Source organism: Hyperolius riggenbachi, chromosome 11, assembly GCF_040937935.1.
Source record: "Hyperolius riggenbachi isolate aHypRig1 chromosome 11, aHypRig1.pri, whole genome shotgun sequence".
NCBI lineage: Eukaryota > Metazoa > Chordata > Amphibia > Anura > Hyperoliidae > Hyperolius > Hyperolius riggenbachi.
In genome coordinates, this window is record NC_090656.1 from 242,923,161 (window position 1) to 242,946,567 (window position 23,407).

The following is a 23,407-nucleotide window of genomic DNA, read 5'->3' on the forward strand; positions in this document are numbered from 1 at the left end:
CTTCTTCTTCTTCTTCTTCTTCTTCTTCTTCTTCTTCTTCTTCTTCTTCTTCTTCTTCTTCTTCTTCTTCTTCTTCTTCTTCTTCTTCTTCTTCTTCTTCTTCTTCTTCTATATCTTCTTCTTCTTCTTCTTCTATATCTTCTTCTTCCTCATCTTCTCTATCATTATATTATGTGTCTTGGTTTTCCTTTCTTTTGTAATATTTTTTTTTACTTCATTTGTGGAAATATTTTATAATAACAACACCATAGTTATATTTGTGTTGATGGCATAATAGGTAGTGGCACATTGCAAGCCACAGCGCCTTTTTCTGTGTACCCTGGCGGTGGTAAAACACAGACATCAGCAGGAGGAGGAAGTAGTTGCAAGTTGTAGTGTGGTAATAGCTGCCTGGTAGGAGAGTGGGTGGCAGCAGAAAACAGTTCTTTTTCTGTTCTCCCTGGCAGTGGTAGCAGCACACAGGCAGCAGAAGCTCAATGCAGCTACAGGAGGAGGAATAGTGTGTGTCAGGCAGTGTGATGTGACTGACATAATAGGCCCTGGTTCCGAGCGGTGGTACCAGGGCCGTAAATGAACACCATGAGGTTCCAGACAGCGGTCGTGAAGCTCACATTGTGTCCAATGCACAATTGGGACAGCACAGTTTTCAACCCGGACACCTCTAAATTAATTACAATTTTTTTTTTCAAATTGATGCAGCTATTTTTGAGCGTAATAGCTGGTGGAGCATGGGCAGCAGCACCTTGTAATGTGTTCCCTGGCAGTGGAGACACAGACAGCAGGAGGAAATACAACAGCAGGCAGCGTGAGGAGGTTGAGTGTGTGGCAGACTGGCAGCAGGCAGCAGGAGGGCAGGCAGCGAGACATAATAGGCCCTGGGTCCTAGCTGTGGTGCCAGGGCCGTAAATAAACAGCATGAGGTTCCAGACAGCGGTCGTGAAGCCCACATTGTGTCCAATGCACAATTGGGACAGCACAGTTTTCAACCCGGACACCTCTAAATTAATTACAATTTTTTTTTTCAAATGGATGCAGCTATTTTTGAGCGTAATAGCTGGTGGCGCATGGGCAGCAGCACCTTCCTTGTAATGTGTTCCCTGGCAGTGGAGACACAGACAGCAGGAGGAAATACAACAGCAGGCAGCGTGAGGAGGTTGAGTGTGTGGCAGACTGGCAGCAGGAGGGCAGGCAGCGAGACATAATAGGCCCTGGGTCTTAGCGGTGGTTCCAGGGCTGTAAATAAACAGCATGAGGTTCCAGACAGCGGTCGTGAAGCCCACATTGTGTCCAATACACAATTGGGACAGCACAGTTTTCAACCCGGACACCTCTAAAATAATTTAATTTTTTTTTTTCAAAATAATGCAGGCAGCTATTTTTGAGCGTAATAGCTGGTGGCGCATGGGCAGCAGCACCTTCCTACCGCAAGCAGGACGAGTGAGGCAACATGGCGCCCGCTATTTATAGAGGGGGGCTTGGCCAGGCTCCCCCTCTGTGATTGGCTGCAGTCAGAGGGCTGGGAGCCCTCTGATTCGCTTGTGAGGACTCGAGGTGACGTCTGACGTGACGCTATCCGAGCTCGTGACGCTATTCGAGCTCGGATAGCTAGGATATCTCCGGATAGCTGATTGCTATCCGAGTGCGCTCGGATAGCACAGCCCGGATAGCTAATACTATTCGAGTTCGGTATTCGAGCTCGAATAGTGAGAAAAGAGCTAGGATATCCGAGTATCTCGGATATCCTTGCTCAGATGAGCATCACTGATAACAAGTGCAGCCATCATGTCCCCCATATAACATGTGCAGCCATCATGTGCCCCATATAACAAGTGCAGCCATCATGTCCCCCATAGAACAAGTGCAGCCATCATGTCCCCCATATAACAAGTGCAGCCATCATGTCATCCATATAACAAGTGCAGCCATCATGTCCCCCATATAACAAGTGCAGCCATCATGTCCCCCATATAACAAGTGCAGCCATCATGCCCCCCATATAACAAGAGTAGCCATTTATCCCCCATTATAACATGTGCAGTCATGACTCACCCATAACAGTTGCAGCTGATACTTTCTATCTGTCTTGAAGTGTGAGGATGCCGCTGCAGGCCATTCTCTCTGTACCATGGCTGGAAGGGATCGCTGAGTACACACGGGCAGTTTGAGATCTGTGCCTCTATTTTCGGCCTGCGTTCATTTGCTTGGTTAAAGCAGGCCTGTGATATTTATATGTTAATGTATTCTGTCCTCAACCCTTTAGTAAGAGCTGAAACATTTATACAGCAGTAAAGCAGACAGCAGGGAATGAAATGCCAAACGGAGGCCTTCTGAGGCTGGCGTTCCTCCGCGCTCCTCCACCCTGCATCTGTAACGCTCTCTTTGCTGCTCACGCCCGCGCCTGTTTATGTATTCCTCCCAGCATCGGGGAAGAGGGGCCAGATAGCATCGTCTCCAATAAGAGACAGTTATTGGACAAATGAGGTCTTATTGCTGAATTGAAAGTTCAAGGTTAAGCCGTATCCGGCTCCACTACACTGCTGGCTAACTTAAAGTGGAGCTGAACTCTTACACAGGACAGAAGGAAAACATAGAAAAATGCACCCTGTATGTATTTAGAGAGTTTAGCCTGTGTAATTACCCCTCATCTGTGTCTAATCACAAGTTGTAATTTGATCTCTCTCCGTGTCAGCTGACTTCCATGGCAGATAAGGCAGAAAAGCTTATTTGAAAGCACATACTTTATTAAGTTACATTAGTTATGTTAATTAAAATAGATAGGCAGTATAATCTCTGACCCACCCTGTTTTAAAAGAACAGGCAAATGTTTGTGATATCATGGGGGCAGCCATCTTTTTTGGTTGAAAGGAGGTGACAGGGAGCGTCCAACTGTCCTGTGTGCTGATCACCCCTCCCAGCTGTGCGCGCTAGGCAACAAGAGCAACATCAGAAATCCCTTCATGCTGTCAGTGGAGAGGACTGCTTTTTAGTGTTTTTAATCAATGATAGTGATTCTTTCTAATATGATAATAAAATTGTGATACCTTTTCTCATACATGTGTGGTGCTGTTCTTGGGCCATATAGCTTTGCATATGGTTGTGACTGCTGTTTCTAGGCCCCAAGCCCACACTGATTGCTGTGTGCAGAGATATTCCTTTGATCACCAGCAGGAAGTGACACTCACTTCCTGTTGGTGAAGCGATCACGTGCGCAGAAGCGTATTGCCAAAATACGTCCGTGAATGCCCGATGTGTGAAACTTGTGGGGGTCGTTTTAAAACCTACACGTCGCCATAGACTAACATGACTTCCGGGCCGGTACACATCATCGCAGAACAGCTCAGTAACGTAGGTTTGCCCTCACGTCAGGGATGTGGCGAAAAATGTCACCTCTGTCACGGCGTCTGTATAAAAGGCCCAATAGAGTAACATTGCCCTAGCGGTGGGGTGCAGTAAAAACTCTGCACTGCCCCAGTGTGAAAGGGGCATGCAAGGTATGAGGTGGAATCTCTGTTGTGTAACAGAGAATTGTGAACAGATAAGATGGCTACATGGGCCGATCCTCTCTTTACCCACTTCCCATCCAGACCTTGTTTCCCACTTAAGGAGCAGAGCAGTTATGACAGTTTAGCTATGTCCTTATTTAATCAAAAATAACTTTATCCCTACTTATGTCACATAAAATAAATATATATTGTTTTTTTCAAGACAAACTAGGCATTCACTGTATGCCATTTTTTCCCTTGAACAATTTTGTTTTCTATGAATTTTAATGGGAAAACAAGAAAAAAAAATGAAAAACACATTATTTCTCAGTTTTACCAATTTCAGTTTAAAAATAAAAAGTGCTACTGTAGATAAAAACCACATATTTTGTTTGGCTATTCTTACTGCTTATCACAAAACTTAGATTATGTCCCTGTCACAATTTATGGTGAAGATATTTTATTCTGAAATAATGCTACAGAGTGTATTTTTTTACTAAGAACTGAGAAAATAAAAGTGTTTTTAATGGTAAAAATCAATCTCATTAGCTCAGGAGACATATATTCCCGTTCACCAATTAGTGCTGCATCTGATAGTGCCAGAAATGTGCACAGGAGCAATCCCAATCCTGCACAGCACTGCTTCTGCTACAAGACGTATATCTACTGACTTGTGGCTTAGATGAAGTCACAGAGGACGGAGATATACTGTAGTGGTGGATAAAGTGGTTAAAGAGGATCTTTAACCAGTATCTGATACCATTTTCCCACGAGAAATCTTTATTTTTTTCTCAAACAGAGCATCAGGGGGTCTGTATGGATGATATTTTGTGGCGAAAACCCCTCCCACACTGATGTCATGACCATGGTCCTGTCAGCTTGCTGTCTGTGAGCCTTGTTGCATTGTGGGTATCTCTCTCTGTGCATAGGTATGTCTATTAAGAAAAAAAAACCTCTTAGCATTGTTAGCGGTTGTGGTTATAGATAATGTCAGTCTAGTTTTTTCTTGTTTACCAGTAGTAAAGATGCTGACCTGCAGGAGGCCCATTTGTATCAAACACCATAAACAAATCACACAGCGAGTATCAATCATTCCTTGATCTATTTTTTAGCTTCTCACTTTGTAATGTATGGATTTATTGTTTCTCAGTAGAATTCCCCTTTAATCACCAGACAGGCGCTGGGCTCTCTGTCCACCGCTTTGTAATAAAGTCAGGTGCTGTTACTTCCTGTGTTCCATTAAATGAGGAAATAAATATTGAGAAGCAGAACATGGCCGCCTCCGTTCTGCAGGGAGAAGAGCCCCGGAGATCTCTGTGAAATAAACAGCTCTGCATATGCAGATCAGCTCATTGCAGCTCAGAAATTGCCCATCGTCTGTCTCCGCTGGGAACTGAGCTTCCAGAGTATATCTGGGGGCAATCTGCTAACTCGCAGCGCACTGAATCATAGGAGGTATAATAAGGGCTGAGTGTATCGAGACACGCGGGGGTCTGGAGGACAGGAGATCTCTGCAGTGTGGAGGTCTGAGGCAATATCCTGGGACTGGATTACAGCAGGGAACTGCATGCTAAAGCACAGCTGCAGTGAGAGCGATATGGAGGCTGCCATATTTATTGCCTTTTAAATAATGCACATTGCCTGGCTGTCCTGCTGATCCTCTTATGGTGGCTACACGTTACAAATTTTCTGTTCGATTTTACTCCAATTCGGTTGTGTGAGAAAATCGAGATAATTTTTTCTCTTAGATCAACACGTTTGTTGTTTTTCTTGATTAAAACAGATCGGAAAGGTTGGAAAAATATAGATCAATTTTGTCAGAAATTGATTGGTGTGTGGTCGGTTGTACAAAAGTCATTTGACTTAAAGAGGAACTCCAGTGAAAATAATGTAGTAAAAAAAGTGCTTCATTTTTACCATAATTATTTATAAATGATTTAGTCAGTGTTTGCTCATTGTAAAATCTTTCCTCTCCCTGATTTACATTCTGACATTTATCACATGGTGACATTTTTACTGCTGGCAGGTTATGTAGCTGCTCCTAGCTGTTTTGGCTGTTAGAGACAGCTGTAAACAGCTATTTCCTGTCTGTGAACCTTGTTACATTGTGGCAGTTTGCCCATAGTACCGCGGTACTCAGAGCTTCTTGTGGGAGGGGTTTCAGCACAAAATTAGTCATACAGCGCCCCCTGATGGTCTGTTTGTGAAAATCATTATATTTCTCATGTAAAAGGGGGTATCAGCTACTGATTGGGATAAAGTTCAATTCTAGGTTGGAGTTTCTCTTTAATAAATTTCAGTTTACGTTCAAGAATAAAGACACTTTATTTGTCACAGTGACACATGAGATAGAATGTATTTCTTCACTGTAATAAATGTAGTGTTGTTGATTAAAATAAATGAGGAAGGTATTTGTTAATGTCAGGTATATTTTCTAAGGTTGCTTGTGTTGTGCCTTTATACACAGCAGTGATGGCACAGAGCGCACCATACACATTTAGAGCCGATCCACCCTTGTCAGGTTCCAGATCGGATCCGTGTCAGAGATCCATCTTTCTGAAAAACGGATTCGTTTGACACAATCTGATCTGGATGTAGGGCACGTTCCGCGTCAGTACGTACGCGTCAGCCGCTCACATTTCTCCCCGCCACCACTGGTCCAGCCGCTCTGTCCCTTCCACAGCCTGGAGGCCAGCACAATCGTGGCTCTCAATACGCTGCAGCAGGCCAATTCTGCCTAGCAACATGGAAAATGTTCATTGGTCCAATGTGAACCAATTAGAATTCTCCCTGTTGCTGAGGATTTCCCATTGGTCTATTGCAGCCCAGTGGAGAATCCCCATGCTTCTGTCGCCCTCCAGGCTATTCAGAATGGACCGAGCGGCGGTGATGGACAGGGGGAGGCGTGAGTATGACGTCAAGACAGGATGCAGATGAAACATGTGACGCAAATGCGGCAATCAGGCTAGTGGGAGCGGACAGTGTCAGTTCTTATAGGCTTGCATTGGACACGTTCTCCCGTCCAGTCCGAGAAAGAGTGTCAATCCCGGACTCTCTGACGCTTTCTTTCCTTGCAACGCAGATCCGTGTGCTATCTGTGTTTCTGCACGAGTGGGAGCGGGTCCTATTTTTAGGCTACTTGCACACCAAGACGTTGCGTTAGGTGCCGCGTTAAGGTCGCATAACGTGCACCTAACACAACGTATGGTGCTGCAAGATAGGATGGTAGAGTGAGCCACGCTAGGCGGCTCTATCCCTATATGGTCTCCCAGAGTGGCGCTGATTGGCCAGCGGGACCACGTGATGCAAAGCGAGACACTCGGCATCACGTGGTCCCGCCGGCCAATCAGCTGCCACCAGTGCAGTGAATATTAAGTAGCCATGTGCGCGGCTACTGTAGCTGGCTCTCCCCGCCTCCTCTCCGCCCCCCACTGCGCATGTGCAAACAGTCTAACGCGGCTATAGCCGCTCTAACGCCGTAGCATGCTGCACTTTCTGGAGAACGTGCAGCGTTACATGTAACGCAACGTGGGCAGTGTGAACAGCCCACTTGTGTTACATTGCTGTGCGTTGGGGGAGCGTTACAGGCTGCACTAACGTGCGCCTGTAATGTCCCTGTGTGCAAGAAGCCTTAACATAGGATCCGCTTCCATTTCTGCACAGCTTTAAAAACGCATCCCATGGATACGTTTTTAAAACCAGTTTGAACCGGCCCTAATATATGAAAATTTATAAATTATGACATCTAATTTATATCTTTTATTCGATCGTTTTTGTCGTGGTTGTGTCAAAATTGAACATATGTTTGTGGCACATTGGTTAGAAGAATCTAAATTTTTATTTGGTAAAAAAAATAAAAAAAAATAAAAGATTAATTAGAAAAAAAATTATCAAATCAAAAAAAGAAAATAGAAAACTAATGTGTGTGGCCTCTATAAGTCTTTTAGCCATAGCCCCTGAACAAGCATGCAGCAGATCAGGTGACTGAAGTGTGACTGGATTAGCTACATGCTTGTTTCAGGTGTGTGATTCAGGCACTACTGCAGCCAAAGTGATCAGTTGGGCTGCCGGGCAACTGGTATTATTTAACAGGAAATAGATGCCAAATAGCTCTGTACTCGTCTGCAGGGTAGCTCTCATCTATACCTTTTATGTATTTTTGCCTCACTATGTAAACCATTAATAGGGAGCAGAAACCGTGGGGATGCATATAAGCATAACCACAGCTATTTAGAAAAGACACTCACCAGTAAGCACTCCTGGGCTATAAATTACATTGAAACCAGCAACTCTGAACTGAAGTTGCGGTGTGCTCCGAAACAGGAAGCCTGCGTGTACCCCTCCATCCTTAATGGCCACAGCAGAACTCCCTTCTCTTGGTGGTCTACCCATGGACCTCACAACTGTGGGACGTTTCCCGAGAGCCTCCAGGCTGATTTCTGGAGCTCGTTTGGCAGAACAGAATAGCTTGCCTCTTACAGAATTCTTTGCTCACCAAATATTTCACTGTCTTCACTCTATAGCTGAAAGCAGCGTTACCCCTGAGCCGTTTATCTTTTCAGGTGCGATGCAAGTCGCATGCCCTGGACAAGGGGCTGGTTTCCTAAATCTGTGCTAACCGATCCCGGCTCAGACAGTAAACTGAATATCCAGAGAAAATGGGATTCTGATCTTGTATCTTTTATCGCAGATGAAAGACGGGCACACTGTAGCAAGAGGCTCGCCAAGAACAGTATATAATGCTCTACAATTGGAACTTCTCAGAAGTTGTTGCACAGGTGCTATATTACACTCCTGCATCAAATTCAGCCTTCTTTATCCAATCTCTGCTTCTGTGGCTGTTATTTGGTGGGCACGTTGTGGCATATTTGGTGGCGGGAGTCCCTAAAGTGAAGATCAAGCATTTCATACTTTTAGGGTTTAAACCTTCTAGGCCCAGTTACCTGACCCACAGGTTTATGCAACATTTTGGTCAACATTTGCAGTGATCTCCCCAGAAATGTTTTCCAGCCGCGTGGCATGAAAAAGTAGCCGGATGGGGCGACATGAGGGAATTCAGGGCCCCGTGCTTCTCTACATAACTCTGCTTACAGTATAGGAGGAGCTGAGCTGGTGACAGCCGGGTGCTGACCAAAACTAGCTGGGTGGAGCACCTGGCTAAAAGAGCCTGGGAAGAACACTGATTTGGTTTCCCTTGCCAAGAAACGTCTTGCTGCTAATTGGAAATCTCAGAACTTGATGGTAGATACGGTCTTCACTGATCTGAATAAAATTATGCTCTGTGAGCACGTGCTGGACAAGATTAAAAATATCTTTTATAAAACTTGGAATCTTTGGATCAGCTGGCAAAACAACTCCTTTTGATCTAGCCCCCTAGTAGATGTTTTTTTTCTGCTAGTGTTCTTTTGATTTTTTTTAACAGCTGATCTTTATGATTCCCCTTCCCAGGATACTGTTATGATGTTGTTTGCGATCTGCATATGGGATGGGTGGACCTAGACTGAACCCACTGGCTACTAATACTGAAACAGGGGAATGAAGACTCTCTGGATACCTGCACTGGGGGCTCCCTGGCTACTGGACGGGGGATATTGTCTGACTACCTATAACAGGGGGAGCACTGTCTTGCAACCTGGACAGGTGGGGTATGACCTAGCTACCTATAACAGGGGGGAAGAGCACACTCTGTCTTCTGCACTTTGTGGACCTCTCTGGCTATCTATGCTGGGGGAGGGAGGCACTTTCTGGCTACATAAACTAGGGGGTGTCTTTGGCTGCCTAAGCTGGGGGGCTCTGTGGCTATCTACACTCGGGGTTCACTCTCTGCTTTTCTAAACTTGGGGGGCTCTCTGGCTGCCTATACTTAGGGATTCTTTCCAAAGAAAGTATTGTATTGTATAGTATAAATGTGGGAATAATGATACTGCTGAGGAGGTTAAAGAGGAACACCACCAGGGGAGACAGCTCTCTGATTCTGCAATTACAATTATTGTAACTCACCCCTTACCAGAAGGCCATTTACAAATACTGACTTCTGAGAATCCCAAATGCCCAGGGTGACCAGATGGGTTTGTCTAAAAAGGACAACAATGACTAAATATTTTTTCCAACTCCACAGTTACCGTGTGCGACTCTGTGCCTCGAAGCTCTGATATCTCATCTTGTGACGATCAGAACATTTGAATTCTCTCTTTTTCGGTTTCAGATGTTTCGGTGTCTTTTGAATTTGACATTTTACTAGTTATTACTTTTTTAGACAATCAACCACTCACCGCTGTCTGAGCTGTGCTTGCTGATGTAATTTGTAAGAGCTAAAATTCCTTTATATAAACTTTCCGGACTGACACTCTACTCTGGTTACTGTGCATAGGCAGGACAGGCAGCCGTCCCTGACAGGGAAGATGCCACTAGTGTAGTAATGATAGAGTATTGCATAGGCAGGACAGGCAGCCGTCCCTGACAGGGAAGATGCCACTAGTGTAATAATGATAGAGTATTGCATAGGCAGGACAGGCAGCCGTCCCTGACAGGGAAGATGCCACTAGTGTAATAATGATAGAGTATTGCATAGGCAGGACAGGCAGCCGTCCCTGACAGGGAAGATGCCACTAGTGTAGTAATGATAGAGTATTGCATAGGCAGGACAGGCAGTCGTCCCTGACAGGGAAGATGCCACTAGTGTAGTAATGATAGAGTATTGCACAGGCAGGACAGGCAGCCGTCCCTGACAGGGAAGATGCCACTAGTGTAGTAATGATAGAGTATTGCATAGGCAGGACAGGCAGCCATCCCTGACAGGGAAGATGCCACTAGTGTAATAATGATAGAGTATTGCATAGGCAGGACAGGCAGCCGTCCCTGACAGGGAAGATGCCACTAGTGTAGTAATGATAGAGTATTGCATAGGCAGGACAGGCAGCCGTCCCTGACAGGGAAGATGCCACTAGTGTAATAATGATAGAGTATTGCATAGGCAGGACAGGCAGCCGTCCCTGACAGGGAAGATGCCACTAGTGTAGTAATGATAGAGTATTGCATAGGCAGGACAGGCAGCCGTCCCTGACAGGGAAGATGCCACTAGTGTAATAATGATAGAGTATTGCATAGGCAGGACAGGCAGCCGTCCCTGACAGGGAAGATGCCACTAGTGTAGTAATGATAGAGTATTGCATAGGCAGGACAGGCAGCTGTCCCTGACAGGGAAGATGCCACTAATGTAGTAATGATAGAGTATTGCATAGGCAGGACAGGCAGCCGTCCCTGACAGGGAAGATGCCACTAGTGTAGTAATGATAGAGTATTGCATAGGCAGGACAGGCAGCTGTCCCTGACAGGGAAGATGCCACTAGTGTAGTAATGATAGAGTATTGCATAGGCAGGACAGGCAGCCGTCCCTGACAGGGAAGATGCCACTAGTGTAATAATGATAGAGTATTGCATAGGCAGGACAGGCAGCCGTCCCTGAGAGGGAAGATGCCACTAGTGTAATAATGATAGAGTATTGCATAGGCAGGACAGGCAGCCGTCCCTGACCGGGAAGATGCCACTAGTGTAGTAATGATAGAGTATTGCATAGGCAGGACAGGCAGCCGTCCCTGACCGGGAAGATGCCACTAGTGTAGTAATGATAGAGTATTGCATAGGCAGGACAGGCAGCCATCCCTGACAGGGAAGATGCCACTAGTGTAATAATGATAGAGTATTGCATAGGCAGGACAGGCAGCCGTCCCTGACAGGGAAGATGCCACTAGTGTAGTAATGATAGAGTATTGCATAGGCAGGACAGGCAGCTGTCCCTGACAGGGAAGATGCCACTAGTGTAATAATGATAGAGTATTGCATAGGCAGGACAGGCAGCCGTCCCTGACAGGGAAGATGCCACTAGTGTAGTAATGATAGAGTATTGCATAGGCAGGACAGGCAGCCGTCCCTGACAGGGAAGATGCCACTAGTGTAATAATGATAGAGTATTGCATAGGCAGGACTTGCAGCCGTCCCTGACAGGGAAGATGCCACTAATGTAATAATGATAGAGTATTTCATTTATAACAAGTTCTCATTGTTTATCATCGTGTGGGATCTGGAGAAGTTATCTAATTGTTCTTCTGCTTTTTCTTTCAGTCCTGGTCCCAACAAGGAGGCGCCCTCTGCTGGGGATTATCAGGGACCAAAGCGAAAGCTGTACAGCGCTCTTCCAGGGAGGCATTTTGTTGTGGTGAAACCGTATCAACCTCAAGGAGAAGGGGAGATTCCCCTCTACAAGGGGGACCGCATAAGAGGTGGGTTACTCCCGGCCACACGTGGGCTCTGTTATGTAGCTGAAATTATCTCTTTATACATGTCTGGTGCACAAACACACATGTCCTTATTCAGGAGAGTCAACGGTAAGGGAAGGGTCCCATGTATCCAGAGAGACACCCCGTACAGCCAGGAGACTGTATCACACAGTCAGGGAAGAATCCCGAATATCCAGGGAAAGAGTCCCGTATATCCAGGGGAAGAGTCCCGTATATCCAGGGGAAGAGTGCCGTATATCCAGGGGAAGAGTGCCCGTATATCCAGGGAAAGAGTGCCGGATATCCAGGGGAAGAGTGCCGTATATCCAGGGGAAGAGTGCCATATATCCAGGGGAAGAGTGCCGTATATCCAGGGGAAGAGTCCCGTATATCCAGGGGAAGAGTCCCGTATATCCAGGGGAAGAGTCCCGTATATCCAGGGGAAGAGTCCCGTATATCCAGGGGAAGAGTGCCGTATATCCAGGGGAAGAGTGCCGTATATCCAGGGAAAGAGTGCCGTATATCCAGGGAAAGAGTGCCGTATATCCAGGGGAAGAGTGCCGTATATCCAGGGAAAGAGTGCCGCATATCCAGGGAAAGAGTGCCGCATATCCAGGGAAAGAGTGCCGCATATCCAGGGAAAGAGTGCCGCATATCCAGGGAAAGAGTGCCGCATATCCAGGGAAAGAGTGCCGCATATCCAGGGAAAGAGTGCCGCATATCCAGGGAAAGAGTGCCGCATATCCAGGGAAAGAGTGCCGCATATCCAGGGAAAGAGTGCCGCATATCCAGGGAAAGAGTGCCGCATATCCAGGAAAAGAGTGCCGCATATCCAGGAAAAGAGTCCCGCATATCCCGGGAAAGAGTCCCGCATATCCCGGGAAAGAGTCCCGCATATCCCGGGAAAGAGTCCCGCATATCCAGGGAAAGAGTCCCGCATATCCAGGGAAAGAGTCCCGCATATCCAGGGAAAGAGTCCCGCATATCCAGGGAAAGAGTCCCGCATATCCAGGGAAAGAGTCCCGTATATCCAGGGAAAGAGTCCCGTACAGCCAGGGGATTGTGTCGCTACGGACTTGGCTATTGGTGTTCAGGACTCATGTGCTTTATAATGAGTTCACAAACCAAAATTTGGAGCAAAAAAGTAATGGAGAAAATTCTAAATGTTAACCCTTGATAAAGAAATGCAGAAATTGAGTAAAACATTTTTCTTCACTGCCATATGCTGCACAGAAGCTAAGCTCTGCCCCATCAAAGAAATCTGCCCGGGCATTTTCTTCCTGATGGTGTGCAAAGCATGATGGAATTTCTGATGTTGTTCTCGTTGCCTAGCGCGCAGCTGGGAGCGGGTGATCAGGACAGTTGGAACTGTGTCTCATGCTCCCTGTCACCTCCTATCAACCAAAAATATGGCTGCCCTCATAAAACGATGGCTGCCCCCATGAAATCACAAACATTTGCTTGTTCTTTTAAAACAGGGTGGGTAAGCGATTATATTACCTATCTATTTTAATTAACATAATGTAACTTAATCACAGTATGTTTGTTTAGGCTGAAGTTCCCCTTTAAAGAGGAACTCCAGTGGAAATAATGTAGTAAAAAAAGTGCTTAATTTTTTACCATAATTATGTATAAATGATTTAGTCAGTGTTTGCTCATTGTAAAATCTTTCCTCTCCTAGATTCACATTCTGACATTTATTACATGGTGACATTTTTACTGTGGGCAGGTTATGTATCTGCTCCTAGCTGTTTTGGCTGTTAGAGACAGCTGTAAACAGCTAATTCCTGTCTGTGAACATTGTTACATTGTGGCAGTTTGCCCAGAGTACCGTGGTACTCAGAGCTTCTTGTGGGAGGGGTTTCAGCACAATATCAGTCATACAGCGCCCCCTGATGGTCTGTTTGTGAAAATCATTATATTTCTCATGTAAAAGGGGGTATCAGCTACTGATTGGGATAAAGTTCAATTGTAGGTTGGAGTTTCTCTTTAAGGAAGTTTGAAAACATTGCCCCTACGACAGTATAACATCATCTCCAAGCAGTGACATTTCTGACCAGGTTTTGATGATCCCTTGAGAAATGAAGTCTTTATCCCTGGGGCAGATACCAGTTGGCCAATTAAGCCAAAATGGCATGTCAGATGAGGGGAAAGAAGCTGGGTCATCAGAGGGGTGTAAGTTTGCTTGGGAAGGATGCCAGTCCCACAGCAGGAAGATATCGCCTCATACTTCTTACTGTTCCTGCTATAATAGGATTGCCCCGGTGCCTCTGAGTGCTTCCCACACACTCTCATCAACCTGGGGCAGGGGCTATACACTCAGCTGTTTCTTGTGCTACTAGGACCCATTTCTTAGGGGATGTGGAGCTAGACCAGTGATGGCTAACCTTGACACTCCAGCTGTGGTGGAACTACCCATCGTGTGGTGGAAGTCCCATGAGGCATTGCAATACTCTGGTCTAAGCATAACTCGGGGAGGCTGAGGCATGATGGGGCTTGTAGTTTTGTCACAGCTGGAGTGCCAAGGTTAGCCATCACTGAGCTAGACCATTCCACCACCCTACATGGCTGGGACTCGGAGGCTAGAAGGTATCTGTGTAGGTCTAGGAGACCCATTGCCCCTGGATCTTTTTGTGGAATTAATTCTCGGGGGTTTATAGCCCCAGATGAACTGATTGAAGTCTGGAGTTCACGCAGGAACGACGAGGGAAGGTCAGTTGGTAGGTATTGGCTGACATACAAAAACCAGGATAGCTATTTCTGCTGCCCCCACCTCAGAACATCAGATCTTAAAGCACTCCCAATAGGTTCGAAGTCAGCTGAGAAAAGCTCTCGGACTATGCGGGATATTTCCTCCCAAATATCTAAGCGAGTCTTTAGCCCAAGCAAAAGCAAAGGAGGAATGACATACATGGAGAGTATTTGTATTTAGCAATATGTTGAGTGGCTGTCATTTACGAGAGTTAGAGAGGAAGCCAAACTCTTCAAATCTACTCGTTAAGCTAGCTACAGATGTCAGCGGGACTTGCAAATATAAAAATAAGTCGTTCACAAAAGCGGCTACTACATGGTACAAGGGGTCAATGTCTCCACCTCTGATGGTCGTATCCACTCTTATTGCATTTAGGAAGGATGTAAGATTTCTTGTGCTGTTGTTCATCAGAAGTTGGATTTAGCTCTTTTGAAGACCTGATAATGATAGCGAGATTTTGTATTATGTCTTGAAATGTAAAACATTAGAATTAAAAGGCAAAACATTCTTTTATTTATAACTGCAGATTTCAGGAAAGTACTGTCAGCTTTTGTGGTTTACGGATAATCTTGACAGCCTGTTCTAACACAGCTGAGTGCGCGAGTGCAGCAGCGATAGTGACAGGATCGAGTATCATTGGCACGTTAACATCTATGCCCTGGCAGGAATAAGAGGCTCCAGGCAGGGTGGAGGCTTTAATAACCTACACTCGGTACATGTTAGAGAGCATCACAGAAACTTGCACACGACGTTCCAGGCAACCAACTTTTATCAAGTTTCATGTAAGGATAAAGTGGAGTACACTGTGGATAGGTGGAAGAAATAAAAATGGAAAGTTACTCGGTGAGCACCAAACCGGTAGATCAATTTAGGTGAAAGTATACGGGTAAAGTCAAATTTGCAAGGAAATGTAGCAATAGTATTAGCGTTGTAATAAGTTAAGATTTAATATTTGTCTTGCATAAGAATAATTGTATGTGTATGGAGTAACATGCAATTTCTCAGATGTTGATCTGTGAGGTAGACACTGAAAGTGTAGCTCCCATTTTGATTGTGATGTAGGGGTTAATCCACAAATAGGGCGTTACCTTACCAATGGGTGTGGTTGAGGGGATGATATTGTCTAAATTGACTTTGATGTCATTTGTTGTACACCTGAGGAAGAGCGAGGAGCTTGAAAACGTTTGTGTACTGTTGTGTACAATATATGGTGTATTGCCAATCAAGAGTGCTTTGTTCATCATTTATTTGATTGTTTCCTGTTTGTGGAGTGGTGAACCACAGGGGGTAAGCACCGGCGGCCAGGTGGCAAGGTCCCCTTGAAGGAGGTAGAGGAAAGGTCATCAGTTGTGAAGTATCAATTTAAGCAGTTGGCCCACCCTAGAGGAGACTGAAAGTGGCAAATGTATTGACCCAATTGCTTCAAGCGACGCTTCAGCCTATCCCGTAACGATGGGTGATTGTCAAGACCGACCACTGTAAAGCCAATATTTGTGATTGGATGAAGTCCCTGAGTGTCTTCGAAATATCAACCAATACAGCTGAGGATGGAGACGGGACAGTCCTAGTTTTTGGTGCATTTGATTGGCTTCTAAGCTGCATAGGATTCTCATCTCACACTGTCCATCTCTATAGAGCTCCCCCCATCCTTCCCTCCCTCACACCCAGCTCCATCCAGCAGAGCTTCTCTTTCATTCGAGGCTCTGAGGCAGATCCGTGTTTATATTGGCACAAGTATGTGGATTCATTGACAGAAGACGGAGAAGCTTCCCCGAGCCTGGGCCCCGGTGTTTGTCAGCAGTGCTAGCTCCTATAGAAGCTGTCACATAGCCTCTCCCGCTATACAGAACAGAGCTGTCTGTCACGGGTAATGAGCACGTTGGAAAGGAAATGAAAAAAGATGAAGCCTGATGTTATTTCTGAGCAGATGGCTTTGGCAGATTAGGCCTTGATTAATGAAATGAAGTGTACTGTGTGATTAGCAGCCCATCAGTCATATTCGGAAATGTTGGAGACTGGGAAATGTCACCCGTATGGGAAGGCCACGCAGAGGCCACCCTGGCATTGTCCGCAGAGTACCGGTAACCAAGACCCGTTCTCGACATGCAAGCAGCTTGCCCAAGGCTTATAGACTGCTTGCCAGCTGTTGTTCTTGGAAAAATGCTTTGTCATTTCAAAATGCATCAGTGGGCAACTCGACGCCACACCTTGGGGGTATGGAGGACCATTCGGTATCAGCCCATGTTGGCATTATGCCTGGGAACTCCGTATTGGGATTGTCCATCATGATAGGTTGGTATTGCTAATCTAGTCGGTTAAGTTAGGACAGATCGGGTTGGCATCTGGGAAAGGTTTGTAATGTCCAAAAAACAAAACCACAATGCATTGCTTCAGAGGAGTGGGCAAGCCATTGAAAAATATTTCTGCATGTTCTTGTAGGCCAAGGGAATTCCTTGCTGCCTTTGCTTGGCTGATAATGGCATAGAGCGGTGCTGTCCAACTTCATGGACATGGGGGGACAAGCTCCCGGGAGCCTTGGCCTGGTGTAGTGAGAGGAGGGGGGTGGCACAGCAAACAGAAAGAGCTCTTGCAGCCCGGATACAGCCCACAGGCGGCATTTGGACAGCACTGGCATAAAGAAATGATGTGACTAACTCTGCTATTTCTTGAAGCCATTCATCATGGTATTGCCCTTTTGGACATGCACTGCAAGAGCCGACCTGCGCTTTTTCTTATGTTTTATTAGGCAATGCTGCACTTTTAGATTGTGTTTGCCCTCCACACAAAAAACTTCCCCATAGCATAAAGAGGACCTCCGAATTACTCTCCCAAATGCATATCTCACTCTCCTCTAATCAGTTCCGCTTTAGAACTTTTAAAATGTAAAGTTTATTGTAAAACAGTTCTTGATATCATGATGACATTCTCTCTCTAGCCCCTTTGGCCTCTCCTAGCAGCAGGGCTACTGATAGTTTGGCAATGCCTTCTTCACCTACTGTCTGTTGGACAATAAAACTATATTTCACAAACAGAATAAGTACACTCAGCTGTTTTTCAATCAGAATGAGAACTTTACAAAGAAATAATGAATAACCCAAAATTAGATAACTACAGAGGTGTACATGAAGTGAAGAGACACTTAAAATGTCCCCTTCTTAAAGGAATACTGAGGTGGCATGATCGGATATCATTATGTACAGTATGTACAATGCACACATTAATATAAGTAGGCTGTGTTCCTTTTTTTTTTTCTCTCTCTGCCTGAAAGAGTTAACATTTAGGTATGCAAGTGATAGTTTCTCTAAAGTCAAGACCTACTCAGACTATAGCATAACCCTCACTAGCCATAAAGCTCTATCCTAGATCTATGTATTGCTTTATATTGATATGATATGCCCCGGCAATGCATACAGCAGGCAGAGGAGATAAAAAAGTAAGGGAGGAAATGACATCAGGATTGGAAACTGCCTGGAACAGTTTTCTCTTTATTTACCATATAGAATTCACTGAAATCAAAATGTGAACAGTACAATACATATGTTATATAAGTAGAACAAGTATTTATGTATGTGTTTTTTTTTTCCTGGGATAGTATGGCTGTCCCTGCTGCTTTTACCACTTGCCCTTCCCTGGGACGAGTATCTCCCTCTCAATCGTGCGCCGCTCGCTCCTGCGCGCATCCTTGCCGCTGATCGTTAGGGGAAGATCAGTGAATAGGAACGCAGTCCCCGTGTCAATGATCGTCAACATCAATGAGATGTCTGCAGTTATTGAAATACAGAAAGTAACATGTCCACGCATTACTTACTGTTAGGGTACTTTTAAAACGCCCAGAAAGATGAGTGAGGACATCTTGTGGCCAAATAGTAAAATTACACATACAAACATTTTTTTACTTTATAAAAAAGATGTACACATAAATTTAAAATTAACCCCTTACCTCCCACATTCTCCCATAGTTAACTAAATAAAACTTTTGCATTAACAAAAAAAGACAATAAAAAAACATAGTTACGTTAGGGACTGAACTTTATTTTAATATGTATGTCATGTTATTTTTTGTTTAATTATGGGCTTGTAATTAGTGATGGACGCAAAACTTAAAAAAATGCACTTTTATTTCCAAATAAAATATTGGTACCATACGTTGTACTAGGGAAATGTTTTAAAAATAGCAACAGCTGTGACAAATAGGCAAATAAAATGTGGGGGTATTATCCAGGGCTGTGGAGTCGGAGTTGAGGAGTTGGAGTCGGAGCAATTTTGGGTACCTGGAGTCAGTCGGTGGTTTCAATAAACTGAGGAGTCAATTGGATGAAATTTTGAATCAAATCCATAGCCTTTTTAAAAAAGACTACGGAGTCGGAGGTTTCATGAACTGAGGAGTCAGAGTCGGGTGATTTTTGTACCGACTCCTCAGCACCTATTTTATCCACAGTAGAATGTTTTCTTTTAAAGCTATAATAGCCGAAAATGGAAAAATAATGATTTCCCCCCCCCCAATTTTTTATTATTATTCTCATTGAAATGCCATATAAATTCATTTTTAGCAAGAAGTACCACCTAAAGAAAGCTTAGTTTGTGGCGGGAAAAACACGGTCCCACGCTGCTGTCCTCAGTTTTCTGCAGCGCCGGTACCGGGTTCCCGCACTTCCGTCACTCGCAGCCAGTCTACTCAGGAGAAGTACGCTCTTTGTGTATCTCTCCAGCAGAAGACTGAGGACAGCAGCGTGGGAGCGATCGGAGCTTAGGGGGCTGGAGGAAGCCACAGGTATGTATAAATCTTTTTAGTTCGCTGAGCTCTGGTACACTTTTAGGGCAAAAACCCTTAGAGGTGAAGTGGTTAATGAGCACTTCTCCTGCGATGTTCGGACTCTGGGTGCTCTCAGCAGAATCCCCCGTCTCCTGTATCCGCTGAACTACGCCATGCAGCGTTTACTACATACAAGCCTCCGGTAATGTCTGCGTCTCGCTGCAATCGCCGTGCAGTGTGATAAATGGCATTTAGCACAAGTTCTTCATCATTTTTCCATAAAGAGATGTAAAAATAATCGCATTGTTTGGGGCGGAGCATTAGCGGAACTGATTGAAAAACCACGAGGCATGCAGAAAGGAAGCGCATGTGATAAGCTTGCGCTGCGTCCCAACACTGTCGCCTGAGAATGCGTCATGCTGTAGTGGCTGCTCTGCAGGTTCTCAGAGTAATACAGGTGATTGTAACCCCCTTACATGGAATAAAGAGTCCCTGGGATTATAAGGCGACTCCTCCAACGAAATGTCAAATAAATCAGCTGATGATATGACAAGGTGGCCATACACCACTCAATGTGCAGGAATATCGACCAAGAGACACATTGGGACATGTCTACCGCCTCTGTTGGCTGAGCCACCTCACCCAAGTGTCCCCCCAGGGGCTGTACTTAGTAAAGCTCACCTGTCTGCTGGCATAACTCCTCGTTGCTCCGGCGTACGACATCACTGCGAGCGTCTGTACCACGTGGCACCAGCTACGTGTATTGACATCACACATGCGCCTGTTGCCACGTGATACCGGCGCTCGCGGTAATGGTGGCCACCAGATGGAGAGGTGAGACTTTACACACGGTGACACTTTTACCCTTGGGGGAAACATTGGTTGGGGGTCAGTTGGGAACATCACACGATATCTGCCATGGAACCAATCAAAAACTTGCAACTGAGATTTTACAGCATGTCTGATCGGTCCTTTCGACCGATTTCATCCGGAAAACCATTGTAAGATCGATTGGGCGGCAATGTTGTGGCACCTATTCTCTTCTCATTAGATAAAATGATTGAATCGAGAAGGTCGATCTGGCCGTAATACTGAGTGGTGTGTGGGCACCTTGACAAGCAAACCTGAAGTTAAAAAATAAATAAACTGATTAGATAAACCACTGTGTCAGTAGTTCTAATCTTAAAGCAAACCTCTGATTTAAAAAAAAAAAAGTTAAAAGTTACATCCTCGAACCCACCGCTGCTGTCCGGGACCCTCGTATTGTTTATGGTCATGCGGGCCACACCTGTGCAGTAGCACAAAGCCGCTGGTGCACGGAAAACAGTCATCCACAAGCAGCTTCATTCTACTGTGCCGGCCCAGACCATAGTCATCACTGTTACACTACTTACTCTTCCCTCTGCAGCAGGACCCCTTCTAGTCTTTTGCTGTTGTGCATCCTGGCCTCCTCTATTCATGTCAGCCAGCACAGCCTTTTCTAATGAGCGTTACTCTGCTTCCTGACTTTATTACACAATTCACACAATCTCATTAACGTGTATCTACGTCCTTGTGGACTTCACTTCAGCACCAGGGGCGTAAATACACGTATCTCACAGTTTACAGCAGCGTGTGGCAGAGTACTGTTGGGGGAATAGGAATGTGTTCCCATTCACTGGTCAGAGTGGCGATCATTCATAATGAGATGCTGATGGTTATTCACAAAATGAAAGGAAAACGCACAGTTTTACACTAATTCCTGTGTACTGTTCACTACACAGGATAGTGTGGAGACACCTAGTGGCCAAAAAATAAAAATACACGTACATGTGTTAAAATGAATTGAAAAAAAAAAATCCCCATTCATTTTAAAGAGACTCTGAAGCGAGAATAAATCTCGCTTCAGAGCTCATAGTTAGCAGGGGCACGTGTGCCCCTGCTAAACCGCCGCTATCGCGCCGCTAAACGGGGGTCCCTTCACCCCCAAACCCCCCACTGCGACACTTGGTCGCAGACTTGGTCGCTCCTGGAGGCAGGGCTAACGGCTGCAGCCCTGCCTCCCAGCGCGTCTATCAGCGGCGCATCGCCGCCCCTCTCAGTGAAGGAAGACTGAGAGGGGCGGGGGAGAGGCGGAGATACGCGCTGGCAGACGCGCGTGGGGCAGGGCTGCGGCGGTTAGCCCTGCCCCAATGCGGAAGCGCTCCCCCGCTGCACGGAGGGGGATTTGGGGGATCAGGGACCCCCGTTAAGCCGCGGGATAGCGGCGGTTTAGCAGGGGCACACATGTCCCTGCTATCTATGAGGTCTGAAGCAAGATTTATTCTCGCTTCAGACTCTCTTTAAGCCCTTATTTCCACCACCGCTATAGTTACCAAGGAAAAAAAAAATCATAATCACCTTAGGGACTCAGCTTTTTTAATATATATGTCATAAGGGTAGGTCACTATTATTTTTCCAAATAAGGGTTTGCCATTATTGATACCGTGTACGGAAACGTAAATGGAAAAAAAAATGCACCTTTACTTTTGAATAATATATTGTCGCCATACATTGTACTAGGGACATAATTTAAATGTTGTAATAGCTGGGAGAAATGTGTGGGTTGTATCTATTGTAACACATTTTATATTAAAACCATAATGGATGACAACTGAAAAATGTTTGTTTTCATTCTTCTTCCCTTAAAAATGCGTATAAATTAAAATGATTCTAAAGCCTAATTTTAGGAGAAAAAAACAATATGTACTGGAACAGTGCACATGCGCAGCAGAGGGCTCACGTCACTGTTGCCATGGTGATGTGTATACAGTTGATCTGCCAGGCAACAGGAGTGTCAGACACGTCTTCAGTGTCTCTTGAGTTTCAGCAAATTCGGCAATTTCCCTTAGAGCCAGACAGGAGAAATACCAACTAACAGCTTGTACAATTAGCCAGCTGACTTGGGGGTTGATTCCCTTTGTAGGATGAGATCCCCACACTTTGGCCCAATAGGCTGCCTGGCAAGTGACACTGGATTTGACAGGGTCCAGAGTGGGACCATTGGAGCAGCCGTTAGTTTTGGGAGGAGCGCAAGTAAGTTAGTAGTGCATGCTACAGCAGTAGCGTGCCTACTTTGAAAATGTTACTTGCGGTGCCACACTAAGTGGCGTTGCTTGACCAGTGTAGATGAGTGAATCAACTCCTACTGATTTGTATGTGAGCCAAATGTAGCCATCAAAAGAGCCACATCTGGCCCCCGAGCCATAGGTTCCCTACCCCTGCCCTAGCACAATTCTAAATCTGTTATCTAATGGTGTAGTAATCAGAGCTCTCAGATATTACTTGCTGCAGCTGAGAATTCTGTCATAAAATTTTGATCTCCTACTCTGAAGCAGGGAGTACAGAAAGTCAGTTTTCAGCCCCGGTGGGTGTGTCTGGTGTATGCTTTGACTGCATCATCCCTACTGTCCAAACTCTGGGTGGCAGAGTACAGACTGAATCTCTCTGAGAAGACTGCAGGTTGGAGCACCGACAGGAAGTAGCCAGTATCTGTAATCCTGCCAGGTATTTAGCAAGTGATTTTGTTTCACAGCAGATAATCAGGGAGCTGAATAGACAGAAAAAAAGCTGTGCAGTACACAGTACTAGGACTTGTGCCTGGAATGGGAGGACTGGACAGCAGGGGGAGCCTTGCTGGAGATGTGGTTTATGGATTGTGCACCTTTTATGCAAATGACTGCAGTTTGGAAATGGAGCAATGAAATTTAGCAGCTGCTACCGCATCATGTTTCCCTGCTGGCTGCATGCTGTGCATAGCTCAGTAGGAGGTGTAATGATGATCCCTCTCTTCTTCCTGCAGTTCTGAGTATCGGGGAAGGAGGATTCTGGGAAGGAAATGCCAGAGGACATGTGGGGTGGTTCCCTGCAGAATGTGCGGAGGAAATCCAGCCCAAGCCAAGTGAAGGTCGGCCAGGTAAGGAGCCAACGCGTTCTGTGTGTTTCCTGTGTGTACCGACCACTGCTATTATAATAATGCAAACACCGGCTTATAACCGGTCTTATAACGGATAGATATATATTAGATATGGGCAAACAATGTACGGACCGCTGCTATTATAATAATGCAAACACCGGCTTATAACCGGTCTTATAACGGATAGATATATATTAGATATGGACAAAC

General features: G+C 45.4%; 1 protein-coding gene across 13 annotated transcripts in view; it reads left to right on the top strand.

Annotated features, from left to right (window-relative positions):
• SHANK2 (SH3 and multiple ankyrin repeat domains 2) overlaps window positions 1-23,407 on the top strand; it is a 992,023-nt gene that overhangs the window by 469,823 nt on the left and 498,793 nt on the right. For all 13 annotated transcript variants that reach the window (XM_068260601.1, XM_068260604.1, XM_068260605.1 and 10 more), the window contains 2 exons: window positions 11,604-11,761; window positions 23,084-23,197. In XM_068260601.1, coding sequence (XP_068116702.1) covers window positions 11,604-11,761; window positions 23,084-23,197 — 272 coding nt within the window. The remainder of the gene's footprint in view (window positions 1-11,603; window positions 11,762-23,083; window positions 23,198-23,407) is intronic.